Below are 16111 nucleotides of genomic sequence, written 5' to 3'. Positions count from 1 at the left end.
TTTGAGGCTTAAATACGCACAATTTGCTTACTGTATTTGGTTAATCACAGTAACTATTTAACAATTAACGCACTAATCTAATTGCCGACAACAATTATTGTCTCATTTTAAAAATATTTAAGAATCTTCAAAGTTGCACAAAACTTTGAGTTTCCCGCACTTTTTTTGTAAACATTAAGCACAACATATTTTTTATCAGCACAAAGCAAAAACCTTAATTTTACTAGGAATGGATAGAGAATCAGGTGATATAGATTGTGTAGCATGTGGATATGCTATTAAATATAATCAGAAAGGTGGATTTACTGCTTGTGGACACGGTCATATGTAAATAAATTAAGTTTGTTGTAAGCTCGCAACTCTTACATTTTTTTCTTCTTAAAGACATTACAACTGTTCATACTTGGGAGTCAGCTGTGAAATCTGTTCAAGACCATTGACATTTGATGTAAATCAGAGTGAAAACGAGTACTTGGCCTTCGATATGAATACAAATAAACGTGAAGAAGATCAAAGTTCAGATACATCAGAAATATTCGGGTTATTGTACGAAATAAAGACATTGTTGGTTGAACAAAAGGAAGAACAGGCAAAACAAGCTAAGATTATTGAGTAAGTGAAACATCCAGCATGTGATTATTGCTTTTATATGCAATTTAGACTAAATCCTTAATTAATCATTCACAGGGAGCTTAAAGAAGAACTAAAAGATTTTAAAATGAAGGAAAACAAAATCCACGAACTCCAAAACGACATCCTGCAAATCAAATATGACAAAATCGTTAAGGATCAAAAGGATTTGGAAGATAAGTTGAACAAATTATCAGTTAAAGGCTGAATCATCAAATATTATTTCATAACTTATCATTGTGCTGTGCCTTCGTATTCATAAATATAAGAATAAGTCATTTCAAATAGTTTATATGAGTCTCTATTGCGGTTATTTTGTTAATTAATTTTTTGATATAGAAAGTAATAAAGTTAACGTTTTTCATCTAAATTACTGTTTTTATATTAAATTTGCAGCTACATGACATTTAAGTTTGATTTCAAGAATTGAAGTTTTAACGGGTTTCCACAATTCAAATATTAACGGCTTTGAGACATTCAAAATTAAACGGTTTCCGAAAATTCAAATTTTAATGTCTCAAAAATTCAAGTTAAAAATAACGGCCGAAAATTATTTAAAAAATAACGGTGAGTTAAATATTCCAATTGAACCGGTTCAAAATGTTGAAAATTTCACAAAAATGTCTTAACGAGAGCAATAAAGGAGCCACCAAGTCTGATGATCTGTGGATATAAAAGCATGAGATGCAAGACTCTAATCCTCAATAAAGCAGTTCCTTACCCAAGCAAAAGTCTCAAGAGAAACTTCAAAGAATGGCACTTCCACTTGAACCTTCTGTTGTGCCCGAATTATAATCATGAGAATAGTCTTACGAACCCTGATATCACATTTATACCAATGAAATTCATATGCTGCAACCTGAATATTTGTGCTTGCATTTATCAACATATTTCCACTAATTGAATAATTGAATATTTGCTGTACATAAGCACCCAAATAGAAGATGAATATCAATACATCAATTCCATTAGCCTTGAGTATCATCATGCTGCATATGCATATTGTCAATGATGAACATACAAAATGCATCAAAATATTTTGCCATAAAGCTTTTGATATGATATTACAGCAATCAATTGCTTTATTATGCATATCGACTATTTCCGTTAATTTATTGAGTATACGGTCGTTTTGTTCTCTTGAAAATTTCATTATTCTGTCTTGTGAACCTGTAAATAGGAAGTAGATGAGCAATTGAGGAAGAATTGAATGAATATTTGAAGTTTTGTCCTGGAAATTTGATTTTTGAATTTTTACATATCATTTTACGTACGTATTTTGATATGTAAATATTTGGCATACGTATTTTGATATGTAAATATTAAGTAATTTTGATAATTACCAATTTCCTGCTCAATCAATTCCTCCAGTCTCAATGAAATGACATCAAACTGTGCAGCTAGATGAGCACAAAATCCAAAGAACATTCCTTCACCAGCACAAACACCAGCCATTGTAACATAACCCGAATAAAGGTTGAAAAAGTAGACAATCTCGTACATTGGGAAGTAGTTGTATTCAAATGGGAATCTAAGGAATTGGAGATCAATTAACCTCAAAATCACATCCTTAACATCAACTTACATAGCCTTAAATGGAATTTCATGCATCCATTCACTTCCGGTATGAATTCGAATAAAGTCACGAACGACAGGCAAAATGAAGAAGAAGATTAAGGTTATATAACCTAAAATCACAAGAACTGCCAGCAATATCGATGAAATTTGATTAGCACGAGCAATAACCTTAATTTCTCGAGTTTTTCTTGCTGTAAAGTAAATTACTTAACCTAAAAACTTCAAAATTCCTGAAATCTGTTGCTTACCCTCCGTAAAGTTCTTCTTCAAATAATCCAAAACATATTTAAGCTCCTTCCGACGCCATACAAGAACGAGAAGTCTCAAAACAGTTGGAATTTGAGTCAGAAACGGTGTAATTGCATCAAAAACCACAACTAATTTCCCTCGATTCTCAAAAATGAACCAGCCTTGAAAGATCTGACAAAAGGATCAAAATATTCACTTACTGGAAGTTCTTACCCCATAAATCAGCACTACGAAGCAGTTTGTAAGAAGAATTTTCATCTGAAATTGCGTAACTTCATCACTTCCTAGCCAGAATCCCATCAGGTGCCATCCAAACTTCTGTACACGAAAGAACGTTTTTGGGGATTCAAACTGACTGCGACGGAGGAACTTCAACATTTCTTATAGTTTTTGATACTTAATAGACAACTTGGCGACTTCTGATTCTGTTGGCATTTCCAGTCAAAGCTTTTATAACATTTTCAATTAGCTAAGACATTCCTAGTCATAATAACTTAATTAAATAGCTGAATTGATGAGATAATGCTATAGAATTAGTCAAAACAGTCGACAGGATACATTAAAATAACAGCAATCCTTAAGTCATTACTAGATTGCAAGGTAATTGAATCATTAGGATTTCTTTTGAAAATTTGAAAATTTTTAACGGCTTTTTTTTAAATTATAACCGCATTCAAAAATTTAAAACCGATGAAATTTGAATTTTTGAAAGTCGTTACATTTTGAACTTTTAAAAACCGGTAAACTTCAAATTCTTGAAAGTCGTTAAAATTCAAATTTTTGAAATTTGTTACAGCTTGAATATTTTTCGACCGTTAAAATTTGAATTTATTTCAAACAAAAACTCATCCACATTTACATAATTCACAAACACGAAAATTCACAATGACTTCTTAATTCCATCGACTTCTTTTCTTTTTCTGCTCATCCGATTCCTGGGAAGGTAAATTTGATGGATTTGATGGCTTAACAAAAACTCCTTGATTAGTTCCAGGTGTTTCCCATGTCTTGTCAGTGCTGGTTTTAAACTGTGAAGCATATTGTGACTTAAATGCATTTTTGAGGGCTTCAAGTCGATTTGTTGGAACTCCGGGACCGCTCGTGCTTTTTGTGCTGTCGGAACTTGAAACGAATGTTTGCTTATATGAAGAAGATCCAGCGCCGGAGCCAGATCCAGATCCTGATCCTCCAAATGATGGTCGTTCTCGAAATCCTAATCCAGCACCACCAACAATTGTTTTTCCTTTACCACCCTTAAATCTTGATTTTCTGAACCACGATGACTGCATGGCTAACTGCATCAAATCATCAGGAACGAACTGATTGGCTCCTTCCAAATTTCTCACCAAATGTCCAACCATTTCTTTATCCTTATCAGTGACTAATGTATATGCCGTACCTTTTTCACCGCCACGTGCTGTACGTCCGATTCTATGTGTATGTGAATCAATGTCTCTTGCCATGTCATAATTTATTACAACCTTAATATGCGGAATATCAAGACCTCTTGAAGCTACATCTGTTGCGACTAGAATGTCACATTCCTTTTTCTTGAATGCCATTATTGTCTTATTTCTTTCAGCTTGTTCAATGTCACCATGCAATAATAAACATGGAAATTCCTTTAAATTCAAATCGGCAGCAATTTTCTCAGCATCGAGTTTTTTCGTCACGAAGATCAGAACTGATCCTTCTGATAAAAATCCAACAAGTTTTGACATCAGCCAGTTCCATTTGTGTTCTGGCTTCTCAAAGACAAGAGCATGCTGTGTTATGTCTTGATTAGCTTCGCCAATATCGCCTTGAACGATTCTTATAGGATCTGTGAGAATATCACGTGCTAATTTCTCAATTCTCTTCTTAAATGTTGCACTGAATAGAAGTGTTTGGCGGAGTGGATTGACGTGATTGCAAATTGATCGAACTTGTGGCTCAAAACCTGTGAAATAATCAATTATTGAAGTTTATTAAGTTGTGAAAATTGAAAAATTCAAAAAATAACGATTTCTAGAAATTCAAAAACTCTAAGTTCAAGTTTTGATTCTCAGTAAATTTTCAAATCATAAATGTCCGTTAAAATTTAAAACTCAAATAACCGTTAAAATAAATTCAATTCCTGTACTGATTACTCACCTAAATTAAACATTTTATCAGCCTCGTCAAGAACAAGATAAGAACAGCGCATTAAATTTGTAGCTTTCATTTTTATCATGTCAATCATACGACCTGGCGTTGCCACAACAATTTCAGCGCCTTCCTCTAATGCTTTCGATTGTTCGTACTTATTTCCACCACCATAGCAGCAAACAACATGGATATTATAAATTTTACCAAACTTTTTAGCTTCATTGTAAATTTGTATTGATAATTCTCTAGTTGGTGCTAAAATTAATGCAATTGGTCCATCACCGGGCTTTAAATGTGGTTGATCGAGAATGTGAACGAGAAGTGGCCACAAAAAAGCTACTGTTTTACCGCTTCCGGTTTTGGCAATTCCGATAAGATCTCGTCCACTTAATGCAGCTGGAATTGCTTGTGCTTGGATTGGTGTTGGCTGAAATTTAATACAAAATTTAACGGTTTTATGAGATTCGAATTTAAATTAAGTTCAAATTAAAAAAAGCCGTTAAAAACTAATTCTACTTACGGAGACATATTCACTCTTCTTTATTGCTTTCATGAGGCTTTCATCGAAATTGAAATGAGCAAACGAGCATACAGGAGATGGTGCTGCAGCACCAGTTACTTTAATCCCTAATTTATGTCTTAAATCATCCTTTTGAACTTTTGTTAATGCAGCAATTTCGTCATGAATGTTGTAGAAGTTCTTCTCGAACGGCATATACTTAATTTCTGAGTGATCAATTGGAGGTAATGGATCAATGTATCTCTTCTTTGTAGGTGGAATTGGATTTCCATCCTCATCGTACTCTAATTCATCTCCACTATTTTCATCCAAAACTCCAGCCATTGGATTCTCTTCCATATATTTATAGTAACTCTCTTCATCATCCATATCATCAATATCAGCTCTAACTCCTTTTGTCTGTTGAGTTTGGACTGGTTGTGATACAGTTGCTGGAACTGGCTGTTGAGCTTTAGTTTTCTTTTCTGTATTTTCAAGATTAGCCATAAAAGCATCTAAAGGATCTTCCTCATCATCATCATCTGATGGCTGCTTTTTAGCACTTGGTGATCCTGCAGCTGGAATATACTCTAAATTCTCTGTTGTATCATCATCATCAAAATATCCTTCCTCTTCCGATATGTGAGCTCTTTTCTTAGATCCATATTGTGATGGCATTACATGCTGTGCAATTGCCTCGACTGGAGTATATGATGCTTTTGCTGGTCTACTACCTGATTGACGTGATCCAGTAAGTGCTGTTGGCGGTGGAACCGATGAATAATTAAATGTTTTTGGCTGTTGTGCTTTTTGTTGAGATTTTGGTGGTCCATAGTTAAATGGCGTGAAATTATAGTTCTTACTCATTGCTTACGTTCTTAACTACTAGAATCGTTAGTTTAATTCATAAAAGCTTGTGAATTTATGCTATTTTTAATTAATTTTTATGAATATTTTTGCAATGTTTACAAATATTGAGTAATGTCGAATAAGTCCGAAAATTCGAAAACAGTAAAAACACCCATAAAGATGTAGTTTTAAAGCGCATATTCATGGCGATGTGAATTAATAAATTTTGAAAATATAACGGTCAAAAAATATTTGAAATAGCTAAATTGAGAACTTTGGGTTAGTTTATTCATAATTATAAGCTAAATGCACATTCTTAAATTATTTCAACGGAACCAGCTGTATGTCATCAAGCGTAAGAACACGTTCGCATTCATAATGCTGAATCGGTGTTAAATGCAGCATGCTCATAAAATATTCTATGATTGTTTTCTTCAAATCCTCTTCCTTGCTTACCAAATTTACAGTAAATTGATCAAATTGAATAAAAAGCTCAAATATTTTCAGATCCAGATCCCCAAAATTTCTAATATCGTAATCCCATTCAGTTTTTAATTCCTGTAGAAATTTTTCGTACTTTTCATTAAGTGGAATGTTTTTAAGGAGAATCTCCTTTAGTTTGTCAATAAATTCATGATCTTTATAGTCCAAGAAGAACTTATGGCGATTACTTAGAGTCGATCCCATTTTGTCAACTTTATTACGACTTTTTAGATCCAAATAAGTGGTAATTTTTCTTCGTGCCTCTTCCTTTGCGTTATTTTCGTCGTTTACAATCATCACTTTCTTCTCATGATCAGGATATGACTGTAATTGATTGATAAATAAATTTTAAAATTAACGGTTTTTTGAGATTTGAAATTTATCGGTTAAAGCAAATTCAAAACCGATTCAATTTCAAATAATATTTTTCAGTTACAAAACTCACCAATTTCAGGATGTTCAGCACATATTTGGCAGCTTTTTGTTTTGCTGACTTTTTATTAGAATCAGATGCTTTTCTGGATATAGAATCAAGTACACATTCATAAGTAAATGTTGGACAATGTGTTGGACCGTAATCTTCAACCAAATTGAATTCTGGCTTATGGAAGTTCTTTTGGACACAAAAATTTAGCAATTCTGTTATGTGATCACTGTTGCTTATTCTATTAGGAACTATATCATCATCTTCATCATCACTAAATATTTCATATCTCAATTTTTTCAATACTTTTTCGGCTGCTGTATGTTTTGCTAATTTTTTGGTCATTGAAGCACCAATCGCCGATCGTCCAAATGCCATGCATTTTATGAAGAACTTAGCATCCAGTTTCTTGAATTGCTCAGTCAAATCGTTTACGTCTAGATCTTCATAGACTGGCGTTGGAACTTTCTGAATATTTACAAAATAAACATTGATTGTTAATTTCCTTAAATTGCTTAATTTAACAATATTACTTACTTTTTGTGTGCATAACTCTGTTAACAAGCTTATTGGTGTCTTATTCATAGTGCTTGTCTTTACTGGTGGCTCTGTTCAATCATCTGAAGCACTTCCTTCTTTTGAATCTCTGTATTTACGTTTCATATGAAATAAAATAATTCGAAATTAGTTGAATTTGCAATGTTTACTTTGTTTAGTCGAATTTTGTCAGTCTGTCCGTGTTTTTTATCGGATTAATCATCATTTTTTCCGTTTTTGAAAAATTAAGCTAAAATAGCTTTTTCTACCAATTATTTTTTACTTCTGTCTAATTTCTTTAATTTAATGTTTTCTAAAAATTTATTAAATTTGATAAATTTTGGCTACAAAATCGCTTAATTTAAGATTTTTCAAAGTAACCAAAGACATCAATGACAAGAATTCATCCAAAAATCACTTTAACAAAATTCAAATCCTCAAAATTCGTTAAAAAAGTTAATTTCGAAAAAGACAAAAATGCGCTTAATTCCAGTAGATCAGCAAGCATTTTTAGCATCGTAGAATGTTGTGATCACAGAAACTTTATTTTAAGGAAGTATTGTAGAATGTTTTTTAGCGAAAAAAAAACTGCTTCGTTCGACTTATCGAAGTTTAACTGTCGAATAGATTTTGTAGTTCTGAAGTAAAAAACGCAACATTTTTGTGCCGATAAATTTAATGAAATTTCTCAATAAATCCTTGGAAATTTCAACTATAATTAACAAAATCAATAGATGGCAATTGAAATAATCGTTTGAGGGTAAGAAGAAAGCCGTGCAATGACGATAGAGCAAGAAATACGATAAGAAAATTTCCGCGCTTCATGAAAAAGTTTTTTTTTACACTTTTCAATGTTTAATATTTGTGACAATCAAATTTGGGAAGTTATAAATGGTACGGAATGGCTTTTTGCTAGTGCCAAGACATTAAACTCTATCATTTCTTCACGAAATTTAATTTGGGATCATAAGAACACTCAAATATTGTAATAATTATAGTTAAATTAGTGCACGAAAAAGATCCAGTAAAAAAAATTGTGCATACGCATTAAGAAATAAGAAAAAAAAGTAGGAACGAGAAGAGAGGCATATAAAATATATATAAAAAATAAAAAAATGTCACATTCGCCGACAACTTCATCGCTGCATTCATTATTGGATCATGGCTATGCATCACAAATGGCTATGCCTGTACAGAAGAGAGCATATCAGAGAATTCCAGTGGCAGCAAAACAGGAAGCAGCACAAATAACAACATTTTATCGAACCATAAAGCGTCAATTACCACCAAGTAATAATATCAACAGTACAAATTCATCACAACAGTCTAACAATGCAAAGCTCAGTCCGCCTGTTAAAATGGCTAGAAAAAATGCTCGTACCTCAATATCGCCTGCAAAATCGACAGCTAGTTCGTCAAGCGGAAAGAAATATCATAATGGGGGTGGCGGCAGTAGTAGACATTCTGTTGGAAGTACATCAACATTTTCAGATACAGGAACACGTTATGACACATCGTTGGGATTGCTGACGAGAAAGTTTATAGATTTACTTGAAAATTCACCAGACGGCGTTATTGATTTAAATGTTGCTAGTGTTCAACTTAATGTTCAGAAAAGAAGGATCTACGATATCACAAATGTACTCGAAGGTATTGGGATTCTCGAAAAGGTACGTGCATTTGCCATAATTCACAATTTACACATGCAATATAACCTTATTGAATTAGTTAATACTTTTTTTTTGTTTATGTATTATTCAATGGATTTAACTGGTATTCTGGACAGTCCATGATACTTCCTTGTTGTCAATTGATTGACACGACTTCCCAGAGTCATTATCTACTGTTTTCCATAACATAAACAGTTAAATTATTAAACTGTAATTTCTAGTCCTGCATAGTAACTAATTATCCATAATTAATTAAATTCGCCCTTTATAAGCCATTGACTCTCAGATACTAACTTCCTCAAAAATTGCAGTCAGTCGTTTCCAAAGCCACAAACTCAGATAACACACAAAAAATGTACAAAAATTTCAATATTTGATCAGTAAAAAAAGAGAACTAAAATGATAATCATCACGAGTCAATTAATAATGTACAAGAAAAAAATAGAAAATGATGGAAAATTAAATGAAATTTTCTTTTTTTTTGCAGAAAGTAAAAAATGTCATCCAGTGGAAGCGTGGGAACAGCTTTAATAACTTAGATCGTGTAACACTTATGCGACATGATCTTGATGAATTAAAAGAGAATGAACGGCAATTGGATTCGTTGATCGATACAATGAAAGAGGCAAGTAAGAGACAAAATGAGGCGCGATATGCTTACGTGACATGTCATGATTTACACAATATTGAAATGTACAAAGAACAGATGATAATGGTTGTGAAAGCACCGTCAGAATCACAACTTATACTTATGGACGGTGATCCTCCTCCTGTTGTATTAAAATCAGAAAAAGACGAAATTGATATATTCTTCTGTCCGGATCCATCATCTGGTAATAGTGGATTACATCCAGCTGCACCAGATGATTCGGATGATGATTTACCAAAATCGTCAACACATAATCGACGTAGTACCTCCACAACATCAACATCAGCTAAGAAACGTAATCTTGGATCAGCTCAAAGAAATTTGAGTAAAGCATTCGACGATATGTCATCAAATAAAACTAATAATAATAGTTGTAGTACATCTAAGAATAATCTCTTTAATTCATTTAATGCGACTGTGGAACGTGAAGTAAAACATGAGCCATTTGATGAGCCATCGAGTAATAATGATACGGAAGAGGATGATATTCCAAAAGCATTCAGGACATCAGCCATAAAGACACAAAAAGATCTAATGCTCAATAATGATGAGCCAACAGAGGAGAGTGAACAGTCGTCTGAAATAAAGAAGGATGTTAAATTGTCGATATTTAGTCCACAAAAGAGTCAATGTGGTAGTGCACAAAAATGGGAGATGCCCGATATCGGAAGCTTCTCACCAAGCTTCTTTTTAGGCTCATCCGATGATCGTTTCTTCCCACTCGAACCCGACGCTGAATACAACTTTTTATTATCAGACACGGAAGGTATTGCTGATTTATTTGACTATAAAATTTAAAATTATTATTAATTTTTTTTTCACAATATTTTTATTATTTTTTTTTTCTTTGGCGTTAACCTTAATAACTTCAAAAAAAAAAAAAAAAAAATCCACACACGAAAAAATATTTTTATCATTATTCAAATACTTTCCCATCTATAATAGCTATTTTCTTTTACCAAAAAAAAAAAAAATATAACTTTTTCATGCATCCATATTGTGCATATAAATGTGAACATTGTTTAACCGTTGAGTTTTTTCATTAGAAATATATTTAAAAAAGAAAAGATTGTTTTGTATATGAAAATGACAACACTGAAGGCATGTGTTATTGTACTATTTCATTATTTCTTATTAGATCCCCTTTTCCCTTATCCCCACCCCACCTCCTTATTCTTATTCTGTTTTTATTATTTATTAGCAAAAAAAACTTTTATCTCAATTTAGTTTGTACATTTTTTTTAATTGTCTTCTTCTTTCTGATTAAAACTGGAGAAATAATAGAACTTTTTTTTACATTGTTTCGACCGAAATAATGATGATAAGATTTTTTTGACAATATAATTTAATTATAATTCAGTTTTTACGTTTGTGTTTGATTTTAAAAAACCCGAAAAATAATTGTGTATAAATTGAATCTTGAGCGAGATTTAAAAACTTTAGACAAAAAAAAAAATCTTTCATAAATAAATGATATTGCAAATTTTCAAATGTAGATGAACATTTTTCAAATTCCTCCATCACATGATAAAAAATAATGGTGTTTCGACGGATGGTTGAGGATGTTGAGTATTTTAAGATATGTTAACTTCTTATTTGAACTCTTTGCGTTGTTCCTTTTTGAGGAGTTGAGTGCTGAATTGATCTTAATATAGAACTTAACGAAACGCTGAACTGAACTAATTGAAGCGTTGCATTGTGGTGAAAAAACTGCTAAATTTAGCTGAATTAAACGGTGCAATATACTAAATGAAGCGCTTAATTGAACTCAATAAAGTGCTGAATTGAAATTAATAAAGCGCTGAATTGGACTAAATAAAGCGCTGAATTGTGATATACAAACTTCTTTGAGCAATATAAAGTAATACATTACTAAACAAAGCGACCTAAATCTAGTAGTGTGCTGAATAAAGAGCTGTAGTGTGCTGTTTAAAGTGCTGAATTTAGTAGAACCAAAGAGTTGATTTTATCTCTAGAAAGCGTTGAATTGGACTGAACAATCCATTAGATTGAGCTGAATAAAGCGCTGAATCAGACTAAAAAAATCGCTTTTTTGTAGTGAACAAAGTAATGAGTTCGCATTAATAAAGCGATGAATTGAATTAATAAACCGCCAAATTATATAACTGATAAACTGCTGAATCGGTTTGATCAAATTGCGCTGAATTAGACTGTTTAAAGATCTCTGGATTATGCTATTAAAGCGTTGAATCAGACTGATTAAAGCGCTGAATTGGAATCAATAAACCGCAAAATTGAATTAGACTGATCAAAGCGCTCAATTGGATTGAACTAAACAAACTACTAAAATCTCTAAGTTCTCAAACTCAGAGCTTGATAAATAATACATTAAATACTTCTTCCAAAAACAATTCAATGGATGTAATACTTATGAAATCATCGAAAAATTATGCAAGTAAAATATCTAATCAGATATTCTCTTCAAAAATTACTTGTTTGTTATCAGATAATTTAATTGAAAAATTCAACAACACTAAATTCCCTATAAGAAGTAAATCCAGTTTCGTGGAAAACTTATTAGATTCTAAAAAGTTATTAAAACGTGTAAGCATGAAAGCGGAAGTTTGTAATTTTACTTTCCAAGGATCTCTGCCATCTGTGACATAATGAGTCGCCCCAATTTTAATTCCGTTTGTGAAATAAGAAGAAGATTTCAATTCAATAAGAAGAGACAGAGAAATTAGAAGCAAAAAAATGTCAATAAATTATTTAGTGAGGTGTGCTTATAGAAATTCACACATTGTATTACTCAATAATAGAGTCCAATTTGATGAGAATGAGAGAAATAGTAACGACAAACAGATGAATTTGGGACAACAATGCATTTTTAGAGTCAACGTCTTCAAGACATCTTTAACATCTGCTATAAATTTTTGATACAACACCAAAAAAATATGTAATAAGTAGGGGGGAACTATAAACATATTTCTTCTAGAATATTCATTACTACTCACCCGATCATTCAACCATTACACAATACATAATTTTATTATTCTCCTCAAATCAAGCTCGCTTAAAGATTTTAATTGAAATTCTTTATATTTTGAATCAAGAAAGAGAGTAAAAAAAGTAAATATTTCAATGCATTGAGCTGAATGATATGTTTTCCGAGAATATTAGTAGAAATTGGCATTTTTTTTGTTCAAATGTAAATAAATTAAATCATCATTACGAATGAGAATAACAAAAAAAACAATTAAAATGCAAGGAAAAATATAAAATTTAAAAAAATTAATTAAATTAATCGTTAGCAAAAGAATTTTTTTTGTTTTTTGATGGAACTACCCGTCATCAAATTTTATATATATTTTTTCGCTAAGTAGTGGCTCAACAAAAAATAATAAAAAAAAAAATTGAACATAAACAAATATAAGAAAAAAAAGCCATTTATATAAGAAAAAAATAAATGAAAAAAAAAAAGTCATCACACACTTACAAAGTGAATAAGCTAGTGCTGATGATGATAAAAACTAATGAAAGTTTTGAAATATTATTTAAATTTTTTTTTAAAAAAAAAAGAAAACAAAAATGAAGTTAAATACGCTTAAGAATTTCATCAAAGAATTTTTCATTTTTCGTTCTTTAAATTTGTAAAATGAAAAAAGAAAATTACGCGCATTAGACTTTAAGGATTAATAAATAGTTTCAATATGATTAATATGATTATAACTACTTTTATTGTCAGGAGGGTAAATATGGGGGTTGTACATCAATGACGTCTATTGTTTTGATGATATATGGTTCTGTATATTTGTGATGCTTACTTCCTTGGCATCTGGTAGTGTAAAGGGTCAGTTGTAGGCAGGTTCACTAGTATACTTAAGGATCTACCCCGAATACCACTCCGTATTCGCTAGGGTGCCGATATGTCGCGGTATTAACGGTTAAACACAAGGTTGCCTTTCTAGCAACATGACCCATTTTAGATCCATTTATACGGCAAAAACTACAATTTGCCGCATTGTGCTGTTATGGTAGATCTAGTAGATCTTAACATTTACATAAATTATGTCTCAGAGCTCGAAGTGGACTCGGGTTTTGTATGGAAAAGACAATTCTACTACATAATAAATTTGAATCAACTTCAATCTCTGGAATACGGTTCACTGCATTGTGCTGCTCAGGTAACTATGGAATGCCGTAACATCTAAATCGTGTATGCAAGATATAACCGCAAATACCTAGTATCATGCACCTGTCTACTAATCCTATTAGGAATGGATAAAAACTGTCTAAAATATTCCCTTAAATTAAAAATTTGGTGTGAATATGAATCATTCCTCAATAGACGTCATTTATGTACAACCCCATAGTTTAATCAAGAATCGAATTAAATTTCGAAGGCATTTGTTGGTTAGTAAATTTGAGGGTTACAGCATATCTTTAACATTGCAATTTAAAAGAAGCAATTACAATGAACTGAAAGCAGGCCAACAAATCAAAATTCCAGATGTCAAAGACATGGATATCAATAGATTTTTTTTACACAATGGAATATCTTAAGACATCTGCGGAGTTTACCTTCAGTTATCTCACTAAATATACTTTATGGTTATAGCAATAGGCTTAATGCATGTGCAAGACAATTTTGTCATGTATCCAGTTACTTATCATAATTAGCATAAATTTTTAAAACAATATCATGTAACCTTCAAATAAATCACAAAATACCTTCGCAAAATTGATTCTTTTAAAAGTAATATAGACCCTGACTAGTTTTTATTATATTCTTTTGTTATTGAAAAGATAAAAGAAAGTGAAAATTTCTTTAACAATAAGAATTTATGTTGCAATTTTTATAAAAAAAAGAATGAATTTTTAAGTTCTCTCTTAAGACCCAAAATATATATATAAAAAGAATCAAGAAACAAAACAAAATGGGGAAGCTGTAAAGCGTAAATATTTGCCATATATTATATAGTGAAGGAAGCGAAGACAAGAAAAAAAAGTAAGAAAGTAAAATAAAAAAACAAAAAAAAAATCTTCATCTCTCTCCTTTCTGTCATAATCACATGGAAAACAATTAATACACACATGCAGAATGAAGCAACATTATCAGAATAATAATAAAAAAAAGGCAACAAAAATGAAAAAATGGACACAACAATGTAATTATTTTTTATTATCACAAGAAAACAAAAAAAAAAGTTTACGAAATAAATTTTAAGTGTGCAAATCAAAAAACTACAAAATAAAAAAAAAAAATTGAATTTTTCATACATTTTTCAACAACATTTACAGAAACGAACGATAAGGAAAGAAATATAAATATTAGAGCGTATGCAACATATGTTTTTCTTTACTCATACAGTCACATGGCATTTAACAGCCGTTAATGTTGAATTATCGAATATTCACCACGCACATGGCGTGTTGAATGCTTTTGTTGATGATTTTTCTTTCGAAAATTAATGTTGTGAAACATTGGAAAAACATTCGAAAATGGAATTTCTGGACAGAGTTGCTGGAATGATTTTTAATGTTGCTGAGATCATTCCAGATTTTGGATCAAAAAATCAAATGGATTCACTATTTTATTGCTCTAAGTCTCCTCAATCCTCCCTTAACTATACATAACCCTCACATCCTCCAAAATAATCCCTAAATTCCATCAATCAACAACAACATTGTTTCACAACACTGCAAAAACATTCAACATTGTGCAAAGGATGACTTCAACAATGTTTTAATGTTGCAATGTTTTGTGTTGTGTTTTTAATCAGCTGTAAAGGAATTCCTTAATACATTTAAATTATTCAAATACGTTAAAATAAAAGACACTCAATTTCTGGATATTTTCTTTATTTAATTATATTTTCATATTTATCTACAAATATTTTCGTCTAAAATTCAAGTTTTTAGGTAAATTGTCAGAAAGTTCAATACTTTTGGTGATCTTTAAGGCAGTATTAAAATTCAAATGAGAATAAATTCGAGTTAAATTTTAAAATTTTGTCGTTATCGGTGTCGTTTGAGTATTCAGTAGGCTTTAAATTATTTTTCCTCGTTATCGTTGTCATGTTTTTGAGTGGGAATGTTGACATTTTTAGGGTTTAAGGAAGAATTTTGTGGTTTTACTGTGGAATTTGCCAATTTTTAAATGATTGTAAGTGTTGGAAGCATGTGAGTCATACCAGAATAGCACAAAACGGTTAATCTATCCAAAATCCACCCCTAGGTCGACGTGACACTTTCTTGGTGCCAGATTTGAATTGAATCACAACACTCATCAATTTCAGTATTCTTGACCAAGACTTCTAATTAAGCCTTATTGCTTTTGACTAATTAGATTCGATCTTTTCTGAATACATTTGATGTTATCAGGTTTAACTTGAATATACACAATACATATATCAATTACAGAGCATATCCCACACTATATTGATCAATATTCA

At 31.4% G+C, this 16111-nt stretch overlaps 5 protein-coding genes across 5 annotated transcripts; 2 read left to right on the top strand and 3 right to left on the bottom strand.

Moving 5' to 3' along the window:
• The first annotated feature begins 139 nt into the window (after positions 1 to 139).
• LOC139095359 (uncharacterized) lies at positions 140 to 966 on the top strand. The gene is made up of 3 exons (XM_070646695.1): positions 140 to 327; positions 385 to 612; positions 688 to 966. The coding sequence occupies exons 1-3, from the start codon at positions 230 to 232 to the stop codon at positions 836 to 838; spliced, it is 477 nt and encodes a 158-aa protein (XP_070502796.1). The 5' UTR covers positions 140 to 229; the 3' UTR covers positions 839 to 966.
• On the bottom strand, positions 946 to 3027 carry LOC139095358 (odorant receptor 24a-like). The gene is made up of 6 exons (XM_070646694.1): positions 2671 to 3027; positions 2457 to 2628; positions 2216 to 2399; positions 1974 to 2161; positions 1352 to 1800; positions 946 to 1293 (listed from the first exon to the last, which is right to left on the bottom strand). Exons 1-6 carry the CDS (start codon positions 2833 to 2835, stop codon positions 1243 to 1245), a joined length of 1209 nt encoding a protein of 402 aa, XP_070502795.1. The 5' UTR covers positions 2836 to 3027; the 3' UTR covers positions 946 to 1242.
• A 232-nt stretch (positions 3028 to 3259) lies between these two features.
• LOC139095323 (ATP-dependent RNA helicase DDX42) lies at positions 3260 to 6092 on the bottom strand. The gene is made up of 3 exons (XM_070646648.1): positions 5105 to 6092; positions 4591 to 5011; positions 3260 to 4396 (listed from the first exon to the last, which is right to left on the bottom strand). Exons 1-3 carry the CDS (start codon positions 5948 to 5950, stop codon positions 3351 to 3353), a joined length of 2313 nt encoding a protein of 770 aa, XP_070502749.1. The 5' UTR covers positions 5951 to 6092; the 3' UTR covers positions 3260 to 3350.
• Positions 6093 to 6194: 102 nt separating this feature from the next.
• Positions 6195 to 7531, bottom strand: r2d2. Its single transcript, XM_070646649.1, has 3 exons — positions 7377 to 7531; positions 6861 to 7307; positions 6195 to 6739 (listed from the first exon to the last, which is right to left on the bottom strand). Exons 1-3 carry the CDS (start codon positions 7422 to 7424, stop codon positions 6254 to 6256), a joined length of 981 nt encoding a protein of 326 aa, XP_070502750.1. The 5' UTR covers positions 7425 to 7531; the 3' UTR covers positions 6195 to 6253.
• A 459-nt stretch (positions 7532 to 7990) lies between these two features.
• LOC139095413 (transcription factor E2F5-like) lies at positions 7991 to 11520 on the top strand. The gene is made up of 2 exons (XM_070646757.1): positions 7991 to 9046; positions 9534 to 11520. Exons 1-2 carry the CDS (start codon positions 8492 to 8494, stop codon positions 10491 to 10493), a joined length of 1515 nt encoding a protein of 504 aa, XP_070502858.1. The 5' UTR covers positions 7991 to 8491; the 3' UTR covers positions 10494 to 11520.
• The last annotated feature ends 4591 nt before the right edge of the window (positions 11521 to 16111 follow it).

The sequence above is a fragment of the Chironomus tepperi genome, unplaced genomic scaffold (assembly GCF_022539635.2).
Source record: "Chironomus tepperi strain 1889 unplaced genomic scaffold, CSIRO-AGI_Ctep_v1 contig_364, whole genome shotgun sequence".
NCBI lineage: Eukaryota > Metazoa > Arthropoda > Insecta > Diptera > Chironomidae > Chironomus > Chironomus tepperi.
Note: the sequence above shows the minus strand (reverse complement) of the source record. Positions and strands in the feature narration are given on the sequence as shown.

What these genes read in the sequence shown, in the direction of transcription:
- LOC139095359 (XM_070646695.1), top strand. Translation starts at nt 230, where the DNA reads ATGGATAGAGAATCAGGTGATATAGATTGTGTAGCATGTGGATATGCT. An exon ending in GCTTGTGGACACGGTCATAT is followed by an intron (nt 328 to 384) that starts GTAAATAAATTA and finishes TTCTTCTTAAAG; the next exon opens with ACATTACAACTGTTCATACT. An exon ending in AAACAAGCTAAGATTATTGA is followed by an intron (nt 613 to 687) that starts GTAAGTGAAACA and finishes AATCATTCACAG; the next exon opens with GGAGCTTAAAGAAGAACTAA.
- LOC139095358 (XM_070646694.1), bottom strand. Translation starts at nt 2,835, where the DNA reads ATGTTGAAGTTCCTCCGTCGCAGTCAGTTTGAATCCCCAAAAACGTTC. An exon ending in GAAGAAGAACTTTACGGAGG is followed by an intron (nt 2,400 to 2,456) that starts GTAAGCAACAGA and finishes TTTACTTTACAG; the next exon opens with CAAGAAAAACTCGAGAAATT. An exon ending in ATTGATTGAGCAGGAAATTG is followed by an intron (nt 1,801 to 1,973) that starts GTAATTATCAAA and finishes TCCTATTTACAG; the next exon opens with GTTCACAAGACAGAATAATG.
- LOC139095323 (XM_070646648.1), bottom strand. Translation starts at nt 5,950, where the DNA reads ATGAGTAAGAACTATAATTTCACGCCATTTAACTATGGACCACCAAAA. An exon ending in AGAAGAGTGAATATGTCTCC is followed by an intron (nt 5,012 to 5,104) that starts GTAAGTAGAATT and finishes ATTAAATTTCAG; the next exon opens with CCAACACCAATCCAAGCACA. An exon ending in TGATAAAATGTTTAATTTAG is followed by an intron (nt 4,397 to 4,590) that starts GTGAGTAATCAG and finishes ATTATTTCACAG; the next exon opens with GTTTTGAGCCACAAGTTCGA.
- r2d2 (XM_070646649.1), bottom strand. Translation starts at nt 7,424, where the DNA reads ATGAATAAGACACCAATAAGCTTGTTAACAGAGTTATGCACACAAAAA. An exon ending in CAGAGTTATGCACACAAAAA is followed by an intron (nt 7,308 to 7,376) that starts GTAAGTAATATT and finishes GTAAATATTCAG; the next exon opens with AAAGTTCCAACGCCAGTCTA. An exon ending in TGCTGAACATCCTGAAATTG is followed by an intron (nt 6,740 to 6,860) that starts GTGAGTTTTGTA and finishes AATCAATTACAG; the next exon opens with TCATATCCTGATCATGAGAA.
- LOC139095413 (XM_070646757.1), top strand. Translation starts at nt 8,492, where the DNA reads ATGTCACATTCGCCGACAACTTCATCGCTGCATTCATTATTGGATCAT. An exon ending in GTATTGGGATTCTCGAAAAG is followed by an intron (nt 9,047 to 9,533) that starts GTACGTGCATTT and finishes TTTTTTTTGCAG; the next exon opens with AAAGTAAAAAATGTCATCCA.